The 25,234-nt window shown below is 39.8% G+C and overlaps 1 protein-coding gene across 10 annotated transcripts in view; it reads right to left on the minus strand.

Annotated features, from left to right (window-relative positions):
• The window catches only part of VPS13B (vacuolar protein sorting 13 homolog B), a 438,627-nt gene extending 421,105 nt beyond the window's left edge, over positions 1-17,522 (minus strand). For 8 of the 10 annotated variants that reach the window (XM_083871399.1, XM_083871402.1, XM_083871397.1 and 5 more), the window contains exons 1-3: positions 17,364-17,522; positions 16,420-16,597; positions 8,713-8,856 (exon numbers count right to left, since the gene is read on the minus strand). In XM_083871399.1, the coding sequence (XP_083727525.1) occupies positions 8,713-8,856; positions 16,420-16,566 (291 nt within the window). In that variant the 5' untranslated portion in view covers positions 16,567-16,597; positions 17,364-17,522. Of the gene's footprint in view, positions 1-8,712; positions 8,857-16,419; positions 16,598-17,363 lie in introns of those variants that run through there. The other 2 variants (XM_083871396.1, XM_083871404.1) reach the window with 1 other exon arrangement.
• Between the last annotated feature and the right edge of the window lie 7,712 nt (positions 17,523-25,234).

Genomic DNA, 25,234 nt, shown 5'->3' on the forward strand with positions numbered 1-25,234 from the left:
TCTTAATTCTAAATACCTAAATTATAGAAAAGCAAAAAGGGAACTTGGGATAGATGACAAGATGCCTACTCAGCCCAAGACAAATCAACTGCATCAGTATACTAAAAGATTGAAGTATTATGAATTATGACAAGGCAGCTAGGGAACCTGAGGCCTTGAACCTCAACCAAACCTCAACAGTTGGCAGGCATTACTAATGCTGAAAAAGAGTTGTTTTTAAACAGCAATTCTCCACCGAGATGGCAGCTATAAAAAAATGCAGCCATGTCAAGTTAGCTTTTCAGCTACCAACACTGCATTATGAGGGCTGTCTTTAAATCATTTTTTGCAAACCAAAGAAAATCACCAGTTTAAAAAGAGATAGTTCAGGCAAGGGAAAGGACAAGACATCAGGAATTTGAGCTTTACTTCCAAAATGTGAAAAGCAGAAACTTCTCACTGTCTAGCAGTACTGCAACTGATTCTACAGTACATGGGAGCACAAAATAAACACCAGCAAAAGTATGAGATGCCTATGCATGATAAGGAGACTATGAGGTTTGTTAGTAAGAAGGACAAAAGGACTTCACTGGTTTATGCCTGGACTGAGTTTGCAGGGCAAGGTTTTGGTAGCAGGGATCTACAGGGGTGGCTTTGTGACAGGCTGCTAGAAGCTTCCCTTATGTCTGATGGAGGCAGTGCCAGCTCCAAGACAAACCTGCCACTGGCCAAGGCCATCAGTAATAAATATCAGATAATAGATTTAAGATGAAAAAAATCCAAAACTATTGTACAGAAGCAATTACAGCCAGAGTAGAGAGAAATAAGAACATGGGAGCTAAAGAACCCTGAAGACACCAAGGCCAGTTAAAGATAGGGAAGAGGTGCTCCAGGCATGGAGCAGAGAACCCCCTGCAGCCCATGGTGGAGCAGAGATCCATCTGCATTCTGTGAAGGACCCTGCACCAGAGCAGGTGGATGCCTGAAGGAAGCTGTGACACCCTGCAAAGCCCACACTGGAGAAGGCTCCTGGCACTCCTGTAGATTCATGGGGAGAGGAGACCACAATGGAGCAGGTTTGCTGGCAGGACTTGTGATCCCTTGGGCTGTTCCTGAAGGATGCACCCCATGGAAGAGACTCACACTGGAGCAGTTCATGAAGAACTGCACGCTATGGGAAGGACTCACATTGGAGAGGTTTGTGGAGGACTGTCCCTCATAGGAGAGACCCCACTCTGGAGCAGGGGGAGAAGTCCTTCCACTAAGGAGAAAGCAGCAGCAGTGTGGTAAACTAACCACAACCCATTCACTGTTCCCTGTGCCACTGGAAAGAGGAGGTAGAGAATGAGGAATAGAGTAAAGCCAGGGCAGATGGGAGTCATGGGGGAAGGTATTTTTAAGATTTGGCTTTACTTTTTATTATCCTACTCTGATATGATTGGTAAAAAAAAATTATTTCCCCAAGTCTGTTTTCCCCTTGATAGTAACTGGTGAGTGATCTGCCCCTACCTTTAGCTCAACCCATGAGCCTTTTATTATATTTTTTTCTCTTGCCTAGCTAAGAAGTGGAGTGACAGAGCTCTCTGATGGGCACCGGACAGCCATCCAGGGTCAGCCCACCACAATGGCTAAGAAATTTCATTGAGAATCTGAAATACAGTTGCACTGCTTGGTTGTGCCAGTGTCCATTACATTCCTTATTAAGGTGTCACTGCATCCTCATACGCCTAAAATTCTTCCAACACTGAAGTCTTCTTGACAAATAATCTCATACCAGAATGTTCTACTGTTGATGCAGAGTTCAAAACACTGCTGGAAATAGAATATGAGTGAGCATTAATTTGCTGTCTCCTATCAGTGCAAAATAGATAGATATCAAGCACTGCTCTTTGCCTGTAATGAGACCTGCTTGACTACCACAGTTTTCCTTTTTCTTCTAGTTTGAGTGAGATTACATTCTGAGAAAGCAATTCAAGAGGGTTTGCAGAAAGCTTGCTACTTAAATCATTATAAAAATTAACAGACTCCTAGAAATCCATTATTTTGGAAGCTCAGATTCCACTTTCTTACCATGCAAACCCTCTTCTGAACTCTTAGATAAGAAAAACATGCAATTTTCTACAGCTTCAGAGGGCTCTAGAGGCATGTGCTTTCATGAAGAAGAGGAGGGGAAAAAGTGGTGCTCGCACATGCCCAAAATTAGATGTTTTATGAGATGTCACAGAGACACTAACTATGAAAAGAAAACAAGCAGGCTTTAAGTGTAGGTTAGATAAAGACTTTCTGAACCTAGACTGCCAGAACAGCTTCTGGGGGAAAAAAAAAAAACAAAAACAAAACAAAACAAAACAAAACAAAAAAAAAAAAAAAAAAAAAAAAAAAAAAAAAAAAAAAAAACACCCCAAACTTCATCTCATGGGATTCACTGTGCTCCAGTGTGACACACCATGCCTGGTGATATTACCAACTCACACAAGACAGCTCTTCTCACTTCAATTAACAGCTGCAGCACATTTTCCTTTTAATGTGCTCTATGAGAATAGTAGTTTGACCAAAAAGGTACCGAGCCCATCAGTTCTGAGACAACCCTGTAACAGAGGTCAAAGCATGCTAAGCCTGAATAGCCAAGAGATTTCTTCAGAATCACAAACTTGATCTGAACATCACCACAGAGGAACACAGAGATCTTGTTCAGAAAACAAGATGAGAAAAGGCAACATTTGCTCTCTAGACACTATTGCTCCAGCTGCTACAGGAACTGAAGGGAAAACTGTAACTACACACAACTCCTGGCAGCTTTCTTAACTTGCAACACCTACACCAACACAGGGCCATATCTTCACAACATGCAAAGTGGATTCATTTGAAAAAAAAAAAAAGAAAAAAAAAAAAAGATATTGAAAATCACTGATGTTTTACAGTCTCAATACCTGTTGTAATAATGACCAACCTGATTTTTTAGAATCACAGAATCATTTATGCTGGAAAGGGCCTTTTTAAGATCATCAAGACCCTTAACTGCTTTGACAACATCAAAAGATTTTCTTGAGAAGAGCTCCATTCAAAATCTGAGCTCCTTGCAAGAATACAGTCCCAACTATATTTACAACTGCTTTTTCTGTCCTTGAACCTGCTATCACAGTAAATGTGCCTGACACTGAGCACTGTACCTGAGCACTCATATATCCCCTCTCTTGCTTGGTCATCCACTGTTTGACTGCTCAGAAAATCACCTTCTCACATACAGCCACATATGTTTTCAAGATACTGGGACAAGCTTCCTATGCCCTGTTCCTGTGGGTGTTCCAGGAGTCAGGTACAGCACAGCTGTTGAAGATATCACCCAGGACTGCACAGGCCAGAAAGCAGAAGTGCTTACTATACAAGTCTTGTTCTTTACCAGAAACATCTAAAAGCAAGGCTCACACCTAAAAGCAAGGTTCATTCCCCCAGAGTAAGCAATAGCATTAGGACAGAAGTGCCACACTATCTTTGCCTGTAGGTAGCACAACACCACCAAAAGATGTCCTAGGAGCCAGGAATTAAGCACAGAACGAATCAAGCAGGATCTCTCACACCTTTCACAGTAATCAGTTTCAGACATTTGAAATCACCATTACTTATACCTGAAAAGGGCTCAAACAGAAATATTCCAGAAAATTCACATGAAAACTGTCCAAAATTAGAAACACATTAATAGGCATTCAGGTAAACAAGACAGATATTCGACTGAGGCAACACAAGGGCAGTGGCAGGACTCCTATAGCTGGAGTATTAAGAAATATGCCTGCAGGTTTTTTCAACAAATTCACAAGGTCAATTTCTTCTTTCATAAACAGAGTTACTGCAATCTAAAGCATCAGATGCTTTGCTTTTAAAGTCTATTAAAGTGGTTAGTAGGAACAAAAATAGGTAAATTACAGGGTCACTCTTGCATGCCCAGCTAGTACGTGTGAGTATCCAGCTTTAGGCAAAGCTGCTCATCTCCTCCTCAGCCTCTCATTTGAAATCACTGGAGAAAAACAACTAAGTGCCTGAACCAAATGCTGCAAAGACTATTCAAGCACCTGCTACAGCCTCCCTTTATTATTTCCTCTATTGAAAGAGTAGGTTTATTAAATGTTTTTGCAAGACATTTGTGGGGCATGACATTTATCCCTAAAAAGGATAATATCCTTGAAAGAGAACCTCCTACCTAAAACACTTCTGTTCACATAAAGCAATTCATATAAAATATAAGAACTTTTCAGACAGGAGTTCTTGACAGAAAATGACACAAAACCCAACAAAAGACTCTGCTAAACCTTCCTGAAACTTTGGAAAACACTAAATCACAGCCTGATTTGCATGAAGCAATTTGTTTTAATTCAAAATAATATGGAAAATTTTTCTTGTTACTCCTACATACACTAATTTGTACGCATGCACATATAGAAACATAAAATTCTCTTTTTTCCTATATTACTCTATTAAAACACAAATAAGAGCATCATGAACTGGCTGCTTAAGAATTTCATACTCATCCTTAACTTGATATGATTCAACATTAGCTGATAATGTAGTTTGCTTCCTATAGAGCAGTTCTCAATATAATCTTCACCTTAAACTTTGCTAAAACTCAGTATCAGAATTACTGAATATACTTATGAAATATATTTACTGAATATACTTACTAAATATACTACTATGAAAGTAAGTGCCAAATGAAATTTATTGAAAAAATAAAGCCCTTGAGCTCCAACATGAGCAAATAAAAAACATAAAGGTGAGCCACTAAAGACTGTTAATTAAGTCTTCTGACTTCAAGTCTTAACATATTTCTGCTGTCACAGAACAACAGACTTAGAGTCAAATTAAAAAAAAAAAACAGCACTGCTTGTCCATACAGCCACATTCAACTGAACTACTACAACCCAGGTGAGGGAATAAAACCACTAAAGTACTACTTCAGATCTGGAGCTAGCTTTACCACCTAAGCAAAGACTTTATATAACTGTACCCTCATTAAACACAAGCCTTCTGTCTTCACCTTCAAAGTCCTTCATAATCTGTCAACACACCTTATCTCCCATCTCAATCACTTCCTGGTCAAGACCAATTTCAGCTTCCAGTGTTCTCTGGCGGCAGCCTCTACCAGTTGTCAGGTAAGAATGTGTCTGGTGTTCTGACAGTCCTGCTGGTGGGCTGCTCTCCACTGCCTCCACAAAGTTATATTCTTCACAACTTTCTTTGTAATGCCTCATTGAAATGAGCTCAGTTATCTGGGTGCTGATCCAAACTGCTTGGTTTCCCTGTGCCCCTCTAAGGGCTTCAACCTAACAGTCTTCCCCAACTCCGTAATTAATTATTCTTGCAGTACAGAGAGCCTTCATATACATCAGCATATTTCTGGTGCACTGTGTGCTGCTTAAAGACAGGGACTCAAATCTGAAGCAGTAACACAAATAACACATTTCTCCTTCATCTCCTCATTTGCATCAGTTCCAAGACAAAAAACCACAGAACTCAAGGTTGAACATGAAAAAGAGTCTTGTGGTTAGTCATAATGGCAGGAAGGCGAAGAAAATAGACATGGCCTTACAGACTTGTCCTTCCCTATTTGCAATTCCTGAATTTAAAGCTTCTCATTTGGGCATGGAGATACCCTAGCACTGAGAGGGGAAGAGAAAAGAGCAAAGAATTTCAAATATATTTAAAAATAGAGAGAATTTGTGTAGAAGAGAAAAGAGGTAAGAACAGTCCAACAGGACAAAGGGAGAAAACCTTTCAGATGAAAAACAGCAATCGACACAGATTTTAAAAAGTGTTTTCAATTCTTATGAAGCCTAGAGATTTAATGTATAGAGATAGGTAATGAGAAGAATATAAAATACTGAAACTTCAACCACTTTCTAAAATTGAATATAGCACTCATGGAGAACAGTGTCACAACAGTCAATTACTCTAACTTAAATACAAGTCAAGCAAACTTCAGAATAACATTAAAGTGTTAAAGAACAGATTTAAAAATCATACCAACATACTTGAGAACATTACAAATGCTCATACTTAAAACTCAGTGCTGCAGAAGATTAGTTCAAAAAAAAAAAGCCAGGCACAGTTGCATTAGGCTGACAGACATCAAAAAGCAATGTGAAATACCTCACAGCCAAATTCTATTTCAAGTACTGACACTAACCAAAGTCATAACCAAAAGTGCACCTACAAAGCACGTTCAATAGAACATCCCTTTATTCACTGCAAAGTTGATGCACTTCAGTTTAATTTTCCTGTAAAGTATTCACATTAAACATTTGGGTTTTAGTAGTAGTAGTATGAGATGTAGAAAAGAAGAAAAAGGAAGAAAAGCAGAGAAGAAAAAGGGGAAAAGCAAAGACCTTCAAAATGTAAATGCCACTAATTCTACAGAATTCTGGGTTTTGTACATCATTAAGTGAACTTACCACTTATACAACAGTTCTGCTTAGAAAAAGAATTTTTGCATAAAACTAGAAGTTGAGCCATTGCTGTCTAATCCAAACTTAGCTGAGGAGACGTTGCAATAAGCATAAACAACAAAAAATCGAACTAAACTAACACTGAAGCTGCACTAACAATGACACAGCATCACAGTGAAACATATACAAAAGCACCCCAGAGAACTGATACTATCCAAAAATGTGAGCAAAACCCTCTCTCCCTTTTTACAAAATCTGTAGGGTCCACTGGACAATAGCTTCAAACAATGCCATGTATTTTAATCTTTATCTATCTTCAACAGAAACATTGTTTGAAATAACACCTTTCCAAAGAAAACGCATCTCACTAAGTTGAGGTCAAAACCTTTATTTTTTGCTCAGGTGAAATTATGCCTGTGCTCATTAGAGGTCTCACCTGAGGAAGGAAATACAGGGTCAAGCCAATCAATGTGAAAACTAAACCAAGCTTTCTTGCTAATTATGTTCTTCACTGACATGAAGATCTTGGCAGAACAGTTTCAACTGGAGCTAAACTCACTGAACGTTCATTTTACTACCATTTTCCACAGAAATACTTCATTTCATTCATATTTTTTATTCACTGATTACAAAAATTTTTATGACAATTGGTTATAGCCAAGTACACCGCCATACTTTGAACATTTTCAAATAGTAATTCAAAAAGTGAAATACAACCTGTCAACTTTTTAAACCATATCCTCAGAAACAGCATAAAAGTGTTTTCATCTACATTCTTGTTAGTCAAAGATAATCCTTCTATGGCACAGACCCAAATTTTACCCTCCTGAGCATACATACCAATGAATAATTTGTTCAAATGTCAGTTGCAATTTTCAAAACCCTTTTCTTGCCTCTGAATCTTAAACATCTGTAACAAATACTTGTTTTGAGAGTGCTTTACATTCATGACACTTGACCTTTTGATGTATACACCACAAAATTTAAGTTTCAAATACCATGCAAGCAGGAAATCTGATCATTTCAGCAGTAGCCATCTGCAAGGTCCAATATCAAATATTAGTTCTGGGTTGCACAAAGTCATGGACTACAAATCTCTTTCTGCAACTCATAATCAGTTGCAATTTGCTGCTTCTAAAAACACACTTCTCATGGAACATCTGGTCTCAAAAGCTTACCTTAACACTGGAAAAATAGTTAATATTTGGCTGGTGGTGTGTATATATGCACACAGATTAAGTGCAACTACAGAATGCAAGTATGTCCTCTTTGGGTGGCTAGGACTAAAGATTTCTACTCCAGCACAAAAGCCTCTTAGTTCTGTAACTATATAAGAATATATCAAGAAATATCAAACAACAGGAAAGTGTTTTCCAATGTTCTGCTGCCTTGTATCTAGTTATTGATGTTAAATGTTAACAGCTCACCAAGCACCATATCAAACACTTGAGTTTTTCACAAACTGGAATTTTTGTTTGCATGATCCTTAATGTAAGTGAATCACTGCTGAAATCGAAATGTAAACAAGGCTTTATAAAAAAAAAGCAAAACAAATTTGTAAGCTTCTCTAGAACTAAAGCACCATGCTGATTATTAAAAAAACCCCATAAGTTCAACATTAACATAATCAAGTACTTTTGGTTAACTAAATTAGATATATGACCAAAATTGAAGTACTGCATATTTCAGCTTCATTATGTCAGAAGTAAACCTTATGTGAGCCTGTGAAAACAGCCTGATGCACGAATTATTCTGAGCAATTAAAAGGAAAAAAAAAAAAAAAAAACAACAACCTGAAGACCCTTACATACAAGAAGTCTTCCAAGTACACTCAAGCAAGCAGTATAATTTCTAAAGGTAAAAATTACTTAGACTCCAGGATCTTCGAAGCATTTCTTCAATAACAGCAACACAAGATTTGAAAAATGCCCAGTCCTGAGTTGTGCCACATACAGCTGATTCAAGCAACCAGCACAGACAGAAGCCAGAAGCACGCAGGATGTTGTATTGCTCTTGAAATCGATTTCTTCTCTAGTCACAGGAAAAATCTGACAGAGCACTATTAACTCACTTTCACATCTGCAAGAACACAGGTACAGCTAATAAAGAGTTTAAAAATAAGCATAAAGGAAGATATTAGCCATGACAAGAAGAAAAATATTAGCCTCTGAGAAAATAAAAGGGATCCCAACTTCACATGCCAGATTCTTCAGAAGACTTTCAAGAAAGCTACCTATAGGAGCTTTTATTCTCACGAACCTCACAATGTTGGAAAAGCATTCATCACATTTCTTACCTGAGCCCCATCCTTTAACTTCAAGATGCATTCCATTGTATTGATAGTGATGACAACTGGTTCTGATCCCAATTTTGTCCATGGCACATGAATCCAAAGTTCATGAATATGTCCACTTAAAAAAGTAAACGGCAGCTTCAGCTCCTAACAACAAGAAAGAATGCAGAATTAACTATTGAAACATATCAAAATTCCAGACACATTTGTAACTCAAAATAGTAATGTTTTATCACAAAACAAGTCAGAAGTTTTTCTCCTTCCCCTAATCAGCAGTGTGCCACAGGACTTGGCATTTGCCTTGATAATCACTTGCATGATTATGCCACAGTTAGTTTGTTCAAAGGAAACATTTGGATTACCATGTCCTTGATAACAAGAGACAGTTTAAAACCACATGAAGCTACTGCAAAATGTTCTGCTATTCAAGGTACAAGTAGAAACAAACAAGGTGAAGGTAAATACTTAAAGTGATATGCGACCAGTATTATTGTGAAGAGCAAAAACTCGGAATTAAATATTGACAATGCCACAGCAAGGCAATTTCTTTTGAAACATTTCAGTGCTTAGGAGTTTTAAGAGCTCAGTTCTCTTAAGACTGGCCCATTGTAGCCCCTTTCACATCAAACTGCTTAGTAAATATGAAGTTATTAAATGTTTCATTGGCAAAACCAGACTCCTGCACAGCAAGGTCTAATGCAGATATCTTACTGGTTTAAAAACTCATGCAAGTCAGTCCAAAGCTTCTAACAAATGCCTGGGCACCCCATCCAGCACAGATCACAACTCCGCAGGACAGTCTCAGCAAACCAGCTCTTGCTTGCAGCAATTCAGAAGGAAATCAGGTCCCAAAGTTTAGATTAAGAGTACCCAACTGAGTACATTGGCGCATATACAATACAAAGTGTACAAAATGTTGCAATTTCCCAGTAGCTCCAGGTGCTCTCCTGCAAAAAAATGAGACCCTTAACCAACAGAAGGGTCAGGCTAGAGAGCTGGTCTCAGGACTAGCAATCAAGATTTGGAAAAATGAAAACAATTGTTTACCATAAAATAAAGAAGCAATATTTCATATGTTACAATTTTAAGTCAGCATTCTTGATTCTAAGTACTCTAATGCTCAGGTTTCAGGGATGCCTTGTCTTTTCAGCTTTCATCTCATATTCTGGTATTTTTTACTATCAAGTTTTAAAGTTTTAATGGAGAAAAAAACAACACATCTTCACTTGAAGTTGCTTATAGCCTGGTGTTTTCATCATCATCTTAGATGCTGGAAACTACAGGTGCAGTATGTTCTCAGGTTGAGAAATAAGTGAATCTAAGTGTCCTAGGTGCAGGGAAGCAGTTTTGGCCAACCTACAATGACCATATAGTCCAACTGCCTAATCAATTCAGGGCTAACTAGAAGTCAAAATATCTTAAGTGCATTGTCCAAATGCCTCTTACACACCGACAGGCTTGGGGCATAGACCTCTTGTAAGAAGCCTGTTCCAGTGTTTGACCACCCTCTCAGTAAAGAAATGCTTCCTAATGTCCAGTCTAAGCCTCCCCTGGTACAGCTCTGAACCATTCCCAAGTGTCCTATCCCTGAATACCAGGGGGAAGAGCTCAGCACCTCCCTCCTCATGTCCCCTCCTCAGGAAGCTGTAGAGAGCTGTGAGGTCACCCCTCAGCCTCCTTTTCTCCAAATGAAACAAGCCCAAAGTCCTCAGTCCCTTCAAACAGGACACTTCCTCCAGCCCTCCCATCACCTTTGTTGCCCTCCCCTGGACACATTCTCATCCTTTACCCTCATTCCTCAGCTGTGGGGCCCAGAGCAGCACACAGAGCTCAAGGTGAGGCTGCATCAAGGCTGTACAGCAGGACAGTCACCTCTGTGACCAGCTGGTGATGCTGAGTTTGATGCAGCCCAGGAAGGGGTTTGTCCTCTGGGCTGCCAGGGTGCACTGCGACCTGTAATATGGGATCTGCTTGACTACTACAGATAGTTTTCCTTTTTTTTCTAGTTTGAGTGAGATTACATTCTGAGAAAGCAATTCCAGAGGTTTTGCAGAAAGCTTGCTACTTAAATCATTATAAAGGCTCATACTGAACCTGCTGCTGACCAGCACACACAGGTTCTTAATTGTATTGTGGTAAACTCAGGAACACAAACCTTTGTTCAAGAGTCCAGAATTATCCTGGCAAGCCAGGGCTTAAGCACCTTTGTCCCTTGGCTCAGTTTAGGTACATACATCTCATTCAACTCAGAATTCCTACAAATGAATAGCTGTTACACACAGAAGGCCCATGAAACTCAGCAATCAAGCAGGCAAGTTGCTAGGGAATTTCAGACAAACATCTATGAGTGGACCCAGAAAGCCTCTTTTCCTGCACTGCTTGACACTAGACTTATCCCTGCTGTAAAGAATTTCTACATGAATTAAATTTGGAGACAAGGGCATTTTGCATTTATTTCTTCATATGTATTATAAAGTCTTAAAGTATGCCTATATAATACTTCTGTGAAGCTAGCTAATGTAATTTTTTGCCTAAATATATTGAAATGAATACATTTATCAGTGATAAATTCATGAATAATTAATACATAATCAAATCTTAGTGATATGTTTGAAAACCCCTAAAAAGTCTTATTTTCTTAAGTAGTTACCATCTCCTAAGTTCAGAGTTGAAACAACCACCATTTACACCTATGACAGGTTTGCATCTTGAGAGAGTCTTCATGATAACTAGAGGCAAGTCAACTATTCCTATCAAAACCTACACCATCAGAGCAACAACAGCTGCTAAGAGGAGCAATTTTAGGGAACACTTTCTCCCATTCTGCAGCTGATAGCTCCTAAACCTTTCTACTGGTACCACAAAAAAGTTTATCCTGTATCCAGGTCCTAAGAGTACTGTATATTCACTGCTGACAAAATCTTCAGAGGAGGAAACTACACAAATTATAGCTCTATTTTCTGCTAAGAACAGCTTTCAGTTTGTAAATTAGTTTTTGGGAATTAATGAGTACTGTTTAATGAAGTTTAAAAAAACCACACCCATCTCATACTAAAAAACTCTTGACTCCTCCTTCAGCCATGCTTACACAAAGTCACATCTAATTTCAAGTTCCCATTCTAAGAGATGACAGTTTCAGACTTTCTCATTAAAAGTTCAAAGAAAATTGTTAATTTGTTTTTACAAAGTGTTTTTTCTTCATCTCTGCATTTCAGAATTTTTGCCAAAAGCCTCTCCTAAAAATTCAGCCCTAGGCTGACAAGCAGCACAAATAAAATTTTCATCCAGACAGTTTTAGTTAAGACACTGAAAAGCAAATATTAGGCTGTTTAGCTGCAGATCTTGCTACATGATTAATAATACAATAAAGTAGTGTCTTTTGTCACAGAGTTTTTTTTGGGGGGAAGGACTGGGAATGCACATGAAGTGTGGCACAGAAATCAATTATAGAAAAACCCATGAAATCTAAAAATACATTACAATGTAAGAGAAAATGCTTTCAGAGATCAAGGCAGCAACTACCACTGTAAACAATAATAGAAATAAATTCCCATTATAGACTTTTAGATGTGTAAATTTTTGTCACTCATCAATACTACAGCGTCTGTTTAGATCCTGACTTGTCTTTACTTCAAAACGCATTCTAGAAGAGATGTTTTTCCACTATGTGCTGGATATATTTAACACACTTTTGTCTAGTTAAATGCAAGATATTGAAATAAACAAAGCAGGAATTATTGCAAAATAAAGGTGATAAAAACAAATGGACAGCATATTTAGAAGATAGTTCTTTTTCAAAGGAAATTTAGATACAAATGTTGTCTGACATTAAGGAAACCCATTGACCTGGTTACAGCTAGGGCAATTAGAATAAAGCAATGTAGGAAACTCTTTGTTGTACTATTCAGTAGACAATACAAATGCATGCCAAATTAAGTAATTTGTTCATAACACAACATTCCTCCCTGTTTCCTATGCAATCTTTCTCCTTTCATTAAGTACTGCTTGAAATTCTTAGTATTTCTTCCATACCCGTGACTGATTAGACTTCGCATTTTAGATTTTCCATTTAATCATATAAACCCTCCACAAAAATTTATATACTAAAACCAAACTTCTGGGCTTGACCCATAAATAACTGACTAACATGTAAGACTGCAGACTACATGATCACAATTCCCCTTTGCTTAAAATCTCCCCTTGCTCTAAAACACAAGATCATTCTAAAAGTTGGGGTGATAGACAAGTGCTTGTTTCCCACATCAGTGTTAACTCAAATACCTTTTCTTCACAGTCAAGGCTGCATTTCACGAGTAACCAGTGGCACATAACAGGCTTAAAATAAGGGTATTTCAATGATTTAAAATTATTTAAGTACATTTTTAAAGATTTTTTCATGTTTCTTTCTATACAAATTCTTTTGTATATGAAAGATCCACACCATAATAAAATTCAATAATCTTTAGATCAAAGTATCCTCTGTCTTCCAAAGACTACTTAACCTTTGTCTTCCGTATTTGCAAAACAGCTAAAAACTAATTATGGGAATATACACAAGAAGCAAGAAGAGATCAGGATGTATGTTATGTTTTTGGCACCACTGTGTCAACAGATATACTACACACAACTTAGTTACCAAGTTCAGAGGTAATTCTGTTACTTCTGGTACTATGGGGACTTCACACAAAACTTGACAAAAACACTTAAAAAGTTTTTCCAAAAAATAGTATTTAAAATATTAGTTTCAAAATTTTATTACAAATTACTTCCTTGAAGCAGTTTTTGCACAATGTTATGTACAGGTGGAAAATTTCTTGGAATGTTTAGTCTTCTAGTAATTGAATCATTCCAGATAGGAAAAAAATCAGAATTTTATTAGATTTAACCTTCAACTAAAGACAATTATTACAAAATCAACTGGCTATTCAGAGAGTGGCACAACTATATACAAAAGCTACACTACCTAGAAGATTCAAGCCAAGTACAAAATAGTATTTGATTTCCACTACAGAACTAGTCTGTACAAAAAAAAAGGGGGACACATAGAAGGACAGACCCTAAGAGTTATTACAATGACATTCAGGTTAGTTTAACAAGAGCATAAAACTTACATAAACATATGAAAAAAACATGCAAAGTATTTTCAGGTACTGGAACATCCTCTTCACATTTGGCAAGTTTTCTATGTCAACAACTTTTCATCTGATTTTGAGAGGTATCGGTTCCAACTTGATCACAAAAATAAATTATAATCTTCTATAAAGCAAACAGCAGTTTATGCTTTGTTCTCATCTGTCCTTTGGGATTCTGTTTGGTGGCTCATAACAGCACACCATGACACGGGAACACTGACATCAGCTAAAGTGCATGGAGCAGGAAGCACACACTTGTTACCTGTTATAAAGTGCTTCATCCAGGTAGTTTGGTACCTATGCTAACATTCCCAAAAAATGTATACCACCACGTATAACTCCACAGAAGATGGAATTCTCTGAAAATGTTTAAGGCTCTAGACAAATACACTCAAGATAGGTGGATTTGTATCTAAGAACCTGAAGTATGAAATTAAAGCTGTGTTCATGTCAAATAAGGAGCAGGGAACCAGGCTGGGGATTGCAAGCCAGGACAGAACAGTGTTACAAGAGCAGAACACTTAAGGAGACTAACTTTGGGCATCATGAATCCATCCAGGGAGAGAACTCAATTAAAATGATATATACTGGTAATTTTTAGAGACCAGCTTTTCAAGGGAACTCCTGCCAACCGCAAGGGCTTGAGGACTTTGTATTACTACATACTACTTACTCAAAGAGTTTTGCTGAGCAGAAATAAAAAGCACTCCCTCAAAAAAAAAAAAAAAAAAAGGCAGATAGTCTAAATACAGTCTGTGGGTTCAGACAAGGTCCAAAGAATAATAAGAGCCAAATGAAGATAACTACATTTCACAAACACTCAGCTAAATAATGTAAAAACAATGAATCTGAGTTAAATTTTGCATCCATTGCATATCCACATTCCCATTCAAAGTGGTAAGTCATGTGCACAGGTACATATGGCAAGATTTGCCACTACAAGAGTGATGACATTATCAGGTTGAGCTGATATTTAGGAACACAGTTCACAGGCAGACAAAGATGAAGGAAGGGGTCACCTATCAGCAAACTGCAGCTACTGGAAAAGGAACACCACCACAATGAGAGCAGCTAAATTCTTAGTGTCAGGTAACACAGCAAGTTTGATATACCCATCCCAAGTCATCATTTGTTATTAGGACAAACTTCCTCTCTGCACAGCAGAGCACTGAAACAGCTTACCCAGAGAGGAGCTTCTCACAAGACAGGAGATTTCAAGGCTCAGCTGAAGAAAAATACAAGTTGGTCTGACATAACACTGGCAACAGCCCTGCTCAGAACAGAAGGTTGGACTAGATGACCTCCAGAACTCCTTTTTGATCAACCCTTCTTTGTACATACACATTTTTAAAAGCTGTGGGGAAACACATCCTACAGAACATCAGCTGTATGGACAAGATGTACCAATTAACAGACGAGAGCAAATACAGAGACTATGAAACACTTGAAGGAAGACAAGTAAGGTTCTTTAAAAAGCACAGAAAACAGGACAGGATATCTTGTAAGATTGCCTTCCCTTCCAGAACAGGATTAAGATTCCTAATTAACCATATGTATTTCTTTCACATTTTAAAACATGTTCCCAATAGAGACACACAGTTGCTCCAGCCTATTCCAGTGCCTAATAATCCAACACATAAATGAGATTTCCATTTATGTCTAATCTAAGTCTCCCAACACGCAATTTATTCAATTGCTTCTTGTCAGATCCAAATAATTCTTGCCCTATCTTGTCTCACCTTATTTTACTCAATATTAAAAACACATTCCCTGAATATCTTAGTCTTCTTTCAAGGGAGGTATTGTCTAAATTTCTCATTCTTTGCTGCATTTCTTTCAGTTCCTTCACTTGGTTGGACTACATCTGGCCACAGGACTCCAGCTGAGCCCTGCTACTCCATGCACAACAGAAAGCAGTTTTATCTGTCTCACACACTCAAGTTGTCAACTCAGATAAGCATAAAAGGAAACCATCCCTGTGCTAAGGCTTTACCAGTTCCTATTGACAGCAGGCTCCAAGTTCTGTATCTAGTGTTGTACTTGGTCAAGCTTGTTTTAAAGCTAAGTTTTATTCAGTCTTTGCTTTAATCCATAGAAACCAGACAATCAAATCTATTCCCCAGTTACTCTTTAGATACAACTGGAACGATGAAATCTGGAGTCAGAAAACAATACCAAGAGCATAAATGGGTTTAGTATGAATAATTGAAAAAGAGATCCCACTTTACTTTGTGACCTTTTGACTTAGTTATTGTATGTAATTAGTAAATATGACTGGAAAAGCAATTCAATTAATGTTCACTCCCTAAAACAATAGTTACTGAAAGAAGAAACATGTCCACAAAAAGCCTCTCTTCACACTCCGTAACTTACAGAATGTGTAAAGAATTACCATTCATTGCTAAACAAATGGTATGAAATTAAAGGAAGAATAAATGCATGGGGGAAAATACTTGCAAAAGAAGAAAACCAGCAAGCCCTAAGTTATTACTTAGCTGTGCAGACCAATCTAAAATAATTCAGCCAACTTCTTTTAAAATCAAAGATATGGACTGTAACTGCTATAAACACAACATACCTGCTCAAGTACATCCAACTTTAATTCAAGTTTACTGAGCACAACATCTCCTCCCCAGAGTGACAACTGCAGATCTGAAGGCTTCAAGTTCTTTATGTAGCGATTCACATAACTCATCAAAATAGGAGTTACATAGGACTCCAGCATTCTGGAAGATCTCTGTATCACAGGTCAAGCACTAGGAAAACAGGACAAGAAATTGAGGTGTTAGTTGTACATCTCCAGTCTAATTTTCAATAATGCAACACTCCCACTGTTTGAATGTATGAAAATAATTCTAAGTATCGTTTATAGTCAGAGCTTTATAGTTTATAGTTTATAGTTACATATGAAGATAAAATGTATGGAAAGATGTAAGCACATCTATTTACACTGACGAATTTCCAGGTTACACATACATATATATCTATATGTATACATATACGCATATCTGTATGTGTTCATATATATATATATATATATATATATATATATATATATATATATATGAAATAGCAATTGGCTTGTTCAAAAACAAACGAAGAAACAGAAAAGGTGATCGAGCAGCCCACCATGCTTTCATGTAGCATTTAAGTGACAGGAAAACTCCTTTTTGGAGTCATCAAAAGGATAAACTTTGGCAACATCAAGAAAGGGTAACTCCTAGCTGATAACGAGTTCACACTAAAATATCGCCTTAGATGCGCTTCACCAATCTCAGCACCGTGTACAAGGCAACCCTGAACTCCAAGAAACCAACATCCCTCATGACCCGAGCTGAGGTTACCGTAAGGTCTGCCATCACTCCCATCCCTCCCCACATCCTCTCCCAAACCCTCGCCGTCCTCAGGAGACCCTTCCCCGTCCCGTCACCCTCCCAAACCCGGGAACCCCGCGGCGGTTCCTTCGGGACACATCCTCGCACGTCCCTCCCGGAGCCCCGCGGCCCCTGAGGGCCCTTTTACCTGGCCGTGCAGGACGCCCCGAGGCTCCGCGCCCACCCCGGGCCGGCCGGGCCGCGGGAGCGCCCCGCACGCAGCACCTCCGGCAAGCGCCGCCCGCCCCGGCTCCACGGCCCGGCTGCTTCCGGGTTCCCGGGCGCATGCGCCGGCGCTGGGCGCGAGAGCGGGGCGGGGCCGGACCGCGGCTCTGAGGGCGGGGGGGGTCACGTGCCCCGAGGGGCGGGGTTTCCCCGCCGTGCCCGTGAGGCTGAGGGGGCGCGCGGGCCCAGTGACGGAGGGACAGAGGGACAGGGGGACAGAGGGACAGAGTGACAGGGGGACAGAGGGACAGAGTGATAGGGGGACAGAGTGATAGGGGGACAGAAGGACAGAGGGACAGAAGGACAGAGGGATGGGGTGTCAGGGTCCGCCAACATGCGCGAGGAACCTGATGGTTCGTTTTGAAGATCTCAAAGCGCAAAAGACACAGCAGGGGACAACTCAGTTTGCTTAAACAAAAAAAAAAAAAAAAAAAAAAAAACAAACAAAAAAAAAAAAGGCACTTTTATTTAGTGCCCACGATGCGGTAGTAGGAGAAGAAAATAGAGAATAGTGAGAAAGATAGAGAAAGAGGGGGAAGAGGGTTATAGCTACAAACATGGAGAGTCAGAAATCCTCAAGGCGTAGAGATGCCCATAGACACGATCTTCTCCAGTGGGGTGATCACAAAGGTGTTCAGAGTCTCCAGAGTCTTTATAGGTTGGTTAGGGCAAGGATCAAGGCGAGTGGCACAGAGCCAAAGAGAACCAAGCGAGTGGCACAGGGCCGACGCAGAAAATACCTGTGTTAAGGTTGGGTGCTCAGGAACAAGCTACAAGCTGTACCCTTCTAGCACAGTCAATATAGTCAGCTCAGTCCACCATAACCAGCTACTATTGTTCTTGTATTCCATTCTTGCGGAGCAACTTTCCACCTCAGCCAGGCCAGGGGCTCCTTCAAAGTCCAGGGTCTCAGTCCCCAACCATCGGAGACAGTTGTGAGGCATAACACATCCTTAGACAGACTCTGACACAGGGACACGGGACAGGTGGGGCTGGGGAGGGCCCGTGGGGTCATGGAGTCTGACCTGAGACCGAACAGCACATGGCAACTCTACCGTGGTACCGAGTGCCACGTGTAGTCTTTACCGAAATATCCCCAACCACGATGACTCCGCCACCTCCCTATAAAGTCCATTCTAATCGCCCTTTATGTGAAGAAATTCCTCTTGACGTCCAACCCAAACATCCTGTGTTGCAGCTTGAGTCTATATCCTCATGTTGTCTCCATTTTTTTCTGGGTGGCGGTGCCAATTCCCATCTGGCTACAGCCTCCTTTCAGGCAGGTGTGGGGAGCTATAAGGTCATCCCTGAGCCTCCTTTTCTCCCGGCTAAACACCCCCGGCTCTCTCAGCTGCTGCTCAGAGGATTTGTCCTCCAGACCCTTCAGCAGCTCCATTGCCTTTCTCTGGACTCTCTCCAGCACCTCAATGTGTTTCCTGAATTGAGGGGGCTAGAACTGTCTCAGGTTTAATCTGGTTGTTTCTCACCCGAGATTCCAAAGGCTGGTGGTTCGTGTGGGCATGAAGGGAGGGATTTTCCCTCTCAACCTCTGAAGGATTTAGGGTCTGCTGTCTGACTCTGTGTCTCTGTGTCTGTGCTGAGCTCGGTGCGGCGCAAGAATGATGAGGAGTCTCAAGGTCTTGGTTTTCTGGTTTCTCGTGTTGTTTATTAGTTCTTACTTTACAATTCTCTGTGTCCAGCCAAGATGTTCACAGCAGCTTGGACACAATGTGATTCCCCTGTGTCTGGCCAAGATGTTCTCAGCAGCCTGGACACGAGGTGACTCTCTCCTGTGATGGGAAGTCTCTACCTCTTATACAGATAACTACGTTCCCATTGTTTACAATTCTATGCCAATGTCTATCACCTATACTAACAGGGTCATGTCTACTTTGATCCAATCCACTGAAACTACTTTGTGCCCACGTCACTGCAGAAGATGGATGTCAAGGGAGAAGAAAAAGAACCCAGGGCATGGCCCTAAAACCACCATCTTGTCCCCTTGCATCTACATTCTAAAAATCCCCAAACTACAAAATCTTCTGCACAGTGATAACTACACTACTCTCTGTCATACATTTGTGACTTGCAATTCTTCTCTCTGTTGGATGTTTTTCACATGGACCAAAATCAAAGACTGTGTCTTCCTGGGCTCTGTGCCAGGCAAACCTCCCTGCACAGACCCCAGACCCTCTTTTTTGGGTCCCAGGCCTCCCTACCGAGGTCTGTGACTTTCCAGGGCGCCCAGAGGGATGCCCTGAACTCCAACAGAACTGCATACAGTACTCGATACAGTCTCCTGCCAGGGCCCCCTCAGGTGTGTGTGAGCCCCTGCCTTGGCCACACTGCTGGTGGGCTCTGGCCAGGAGCACAGTGAACCCTGAGATGTGCCACTGCCTCCACCAGCCCCAGCTCCAAGGTTTGGTTCATGTTGTTAGAATTGACAAATGGCCATGTGGGGCAAACCTCAGGGGTGGCAAACACTTTTTCTCACTCTGCTTAATAAAGGTGTGCATTTTCTGGCTTGGTTTAGAGCAAGGTTCTGTATGACTCTGCACCGCAACAGTTCTGCTTAGGGTCTCAATTTCACCATTTCGGATGTGAGAGGAGTTCCTGACACCTAGGAATGCCCTTGGTGTTCTGCATGCCCAGAGCGCTTCTCCCTTCTCTAGATCACAGAGAAAAGCCATCTCCAGCAGTGCCGAGTCCTTTTGGGGTTGCTTGTGGCGCCCAGAAAATGCCCTGGAAAGGTGAGTTAATAGAAGCCTTGCAGGCTGACGTGTTGGCATATGGGTTATGTGGAAAGGAACTGAGCTCATTTTTGTCAGGGAAAGGAGCAGTAAGCAGTGCCTGTGGGCATGGCTTTGATGTAGATAATGAATAACCTTTTACAAAGGCCTCTGATTTGAGTTTTAAAGGAAAGCATAGGATATGCCTCTTGAGTTACATATTCCTCCTGGAAATTTGAAATCCCATAAATTTATCCTGCAGTGTAGTTACATGGCTGAAAACACAAAAAACCCAACACTATCCAGCATCTGAGAGAGCACATGTGAAGCCCAAACAGCAAGTGCTCAGGTAGGATCCTACCCCTATAGCAGTCTGTGTATTGAAATCTGGCTGAGCTAATCAAGGTCTGGAGGCTCCAAATCCTGCTGGATTACCTGTCTGTTCTGCCTCTGGTATACACATGCTGAGTTAACCGTGAATCAAACCTCATTTTGTTTTTGCATAACCATTGCCTCACTTGCTGTGCCATCTTCACTCATGAATCACAGCTCATAAGACAGTATTTCACCTCATGAAGAGGTGAAAGCAGCTTGGACTGCTTCTTTACAGTGGTCACCATTCCCATGGCTCACACTTGAGTGTGTGTTTGACCATTCTTTAGTACCGGTGACATGTTAACCTATGGCTAAGAGGTGGTAGCAGGCAGGTGAGGGACAGGATAATTGGAACAGCAGAAGTGATCTTTAATTAAAGTTGTGCTTCTGACTAAACAATTTCTCCAGGACTAACATTCATGAAGAATTCCTCTGCAGAACTGCTACACCTTTCTGTCCCTCTGCTAGACCAGTGAGAGTGGTAAATTTTACTGGTAACACTTTTCAGGAGTGTGCACTGCAAGCCAACTCAGAGAAATAATCAGTGCTAATGGAAACAATCTCATTTATAGCATAGCCTCCCCATAGAGTTGCATTGACACAACAGAGGGATGTGGCACTGATAAGTGTAATGTTGAAGCACACCCTAAGCCTGCATCAAAAGCCCTGATTTCAACAGAAAAGCATTCCTCTGTTTCTTTGTCTGTTATGTTATTACTTTTGAATGACGTATCCAATCAGTGCTGGAATGTTTTCTGAAAGTTCAGAATTTAAGGACAACACCCTATTTTGGTGAAAAATCAGTAAACGAGAAGAAGAGTAGGGGAAAAACATAGTGCTCCTGGCAGCTGCCTGGCAGACCCAGCAGCTGAGAACAACTCTGTAATTTTCCTGGCAGCTATTAGCATTTCATTATAACTACCTCCATCTCAGTTCTACTTCAAGTATGTTGACACCCTGAATAATTTATTTCTCACAGTAGGAAAAAAAAGGGAAAAAAAAATAGAAGGGATCACGCAGGAATGGATCTTTGAAGGAAAGGAGATAAATGAAACAGGAGTAGCTGGAAAGGGCTATAAAGGTCCCTGATGTACAGAAAGATGCAAGCTGAGTGCATGGGACATTTGCAGGTAGTAGACAAGTGACATGCAGTAATGAGCTTGGGCATACTACAGCAACCAGGGCATGTCTGCTAGAAATGTCAACTCCTTGAGCTAGTCCAATTTATTCAGCATTTCAACACTTCAGTGAAACATGCAGGGTGGGTATAATTAAAATTGTAAATCTAGTGGTATGCAAATCTTGTTCAGTCACATAACTTGAGCAATTGCGAATCCCTGAAAAGCTAACAAAAGTAGATACAGTTTACCTGGAGATTGAAAGACTGTACACAAAATGGTGTCACTTTTGGCCAGACATGAAAAAATAGCACTTCAAGGACATCCTCAGGAAACATATCTACCTGCAGAGTACTTTTTCCCTTGATAAAAGAGTCTATCAATGGTTTCATTATTGTTATTGTTACAGGCTAGTTCCTGTTTTCTGCAACAGAAGTAGCATCAATGAAACACAAAATGAAGGGGGAAAATAGAGTTCATTAAAAAATGAGGAAAATCTAGAAAAGGTAGAGGATGATTAAGTGGCTGTTACAGAATTACTCAATCACAGAATGATTGGGATTGGAACGCACCTCTGGAGATCGCCCAGTCCAACCCTCCTGCTAAAGCAGGCTCACTTGGAGCTGGCTGCCCAGGATTGCATCAAGGACAGTTTATATCTCCAGAGAAAGAGACTCCACAACCTCTCCAGTGCAGTCTGTTCCATCGGTTCTCTATTAACCTCAGAGTAAAGTTCTTTCTCATGTTCTGTTGGAACTTCGTGTGCATCGTTTTCTGCCACATCCTACTGTTGCCCTCATCCTACTGCTTGGCACCACTGGGAGGTGCCTGGCTCCATCCTCTTGACACCCTTCCTTCAGATACTGATAGACTTTGATATGATCCCTTCTCAGTCTTTCCTTCTCCAGGATAAACAGCTCCAGCTCTCTCAGCCTTTGCTCATCAGTGAGTTGCTTTAGACCCCTAATCAAATTCATAGCACTCCACTGGACCCTCTCCAGTACCTCCTTGTCTTTCCTCAACTGGAGACCTCAGAACTGAACGCAGGCATCACCTGAGGCTGCAGTCAAGGGGAAAAACAAGGAAAACAGACATCCAAACAGATTTTTAAATGTTTGGCCTGGGCATTTTGCAGGACATAAGACAATCTGAGGTTATTGACAAAAGGGTCAACCAATGCCTCTTGTGAAGGATCTTCTGTGAGGATCTTCTTTTTTAACTGAAAAAAGGTTTTTAGTCCTCCAGCCTGCTTTACTATGTCCCTCAGCTAACACTGGACACTTCAACCAGGTTACTGAGCAAACTTGTCCATGTCTGTTCTGCTCCAGTGCCTCCAAGTACAGCAGCATGGACATGGGCAGCTGATCCCAGAAGCCTTCAGTCTATCCATGTGGCGGAAAACTGCTGGTTTATGATTCTTTAGAGCCTTCTGAGGTGTCCTGTAGACAGCATGAGACTGACAGTGTGAAGGAGTTCATAATCATAAATTATCAATACTAATAGAGATATTTCAGAAATACCTGTGAGGAAAATTAAAGATTATTTAGCCTTCTTTCTCCCCTCCTGTTCTAGGTGCTTAGACATGGACTAGTTGATTTGTAACATTTCTTGTTGGTTCCTTTTTCTATTTTTACTACAAGTAGTACTTGTAGTAAATTATGTACATTTATACACATATTTTACATCTATCTATATATTATATATATAGATACTCGTGTATAAATGTCTTTATATCATAATATATAAGAATAATGTATTATAAACATATTAATATTTGCCCTTTCTGTCTTACTGGGAATTGCCTAAACTCAGACTGAATTGACTAAAAATATGTATCTTCTAATATTTTTCAAACATTAAAAAACTACATCAACAAAACCAAACAATGTAAATCATTCTGTTTTACTATTAGAATTAAATAGGTTATTAGTGATGTCATGTTACCTAATTACTAAATCATATATAGTAATGAGAAACTGGGGGAAAAAAAATTGCCATGCCACTTTCATTACTATAATAGCCCCCATCTTACTATGGGGTTATTTTCAGGTTCACCAAAATGCATGTGGATTTGAAATGTGGCAACATTAAAAGCTGACTTTTTTAAAAAAATTGCAAATATGCTTTCACTGTAATCTGAATTTTGGTATATTCTAAATTTTAAAGTGCAAACAATTGTCTATCATAAGTTTTAGTTGTTCTTCTATGCTCTACTATAGTCTTGAAGCAGTATTTTTTTAAGCCTTAAGAAAAATATGTTTATTGTTTCCATTTAAAATGGAAAATCAGTATTCAAAAATATCAAAATAAATTTATTATTTGTAACTGTGATTATGAGCAGGAGTCTGTTGAAACAGTTACATTCACTCTAACTAAAACAGAGAAATATTAATTTAGTGATCAAAGGTCATGAACTTCTGGAAGCTTTTGATCTATGATCCCAGCTCATTGCTGCCTCATCTGGCTTTTTAGGAAAATGCTTTCCCCAACTCTGCTAATTCCTGCAGCAGTCTGGAGACGGAATGCCCAGGGCACTGGGGAGCAGAACACATTTATGCAGATTGGGATGCTAACCCAGCTCAAGCTTCACCAGCCTCGCCTGATGTCTCCTCTGTGGGTGAGTGTTCACTCTGAGTTGACAGGGTGAAAGTCTGTCCAATCCCCTCTTCAGGGTGAGCAAAGGACTAAGAGCCAAATTGGTTCAGTCCAGGCATTGATGGTGCACTCAAATGTAAAGATTTAGCTACAGTAACTGGTGTTTTAAAATGTAGCCTGCATGCATAAATTCTTTGTACATACATTTGGTTGCTTTGGGCATTATTAAACCTCAAATAAAGAGCCAGTATTACATCTCCAGAATGCATTGTCCTGAATTTTATTCACACACCAGAATGAATGAAATACAAGATAAGAAACCTGAATGGAACAGGCTGGAAATGTACAGTTTAGTCTTCTAGGAGTATAATTTTCAGATATATCATGAGAGGTAAGCATGGCTGTCTAACCAGGAAAGTTTAAACTGGAATTTGTTTTTCAAGTTTTTGTTGAATTGGTAACAAAGGAAAACAGTTACCCACCTTGCAATAGTGAAATTTTAGGGTATATAGTGATATTTGACCTGTTCTGATATGCTTGAAGGGTTTATGTCTCCTTTGGGTAGAAAGTGGTATCTTTGACTTCTACACCTAATTATGAAATACATCCAAAAAAGTCAGCCAAGAAGATGTAATTTCTGGTTCCAGTACATAAAATACATGTTTGACAATTTTAAACTGTATATGTAGAGAAACATGTACCTTATTACCGCCTCTGGGTATGAGGAGATTTATGCACTAAAGGTTTCACACGGGTTTTGCTAGACTGTTGCTGTACTGTTCATGCAAAATGTATATTTCTAATGACAACTTCTAGCATACAGTCTTTTAAAGTAGTCCTGCTTTTTAGGAGTTAAATAATCAATTTTTCTCTGATATTTACATATTTAGTTTTACAGAAAATTACAAGTCTATGATTTTATATGCACCTGTACTTATAAACAATTTTCAGTAAATATGGAATGCATAAATATACTA

The sequence above is a fragment of the Zosterops lateralis genome, assembly GCF_965231275.1.
Source record: "Zosterops lateralis genome assembly, chromosome: 1".
NCBI classification, from domain to species: domain Eukaryota; kingdom Metazoa; phylum Chordata; class Aves; order Passeriformes; family Zosteropidae; genus Zosterops; species Zosterops lateralis.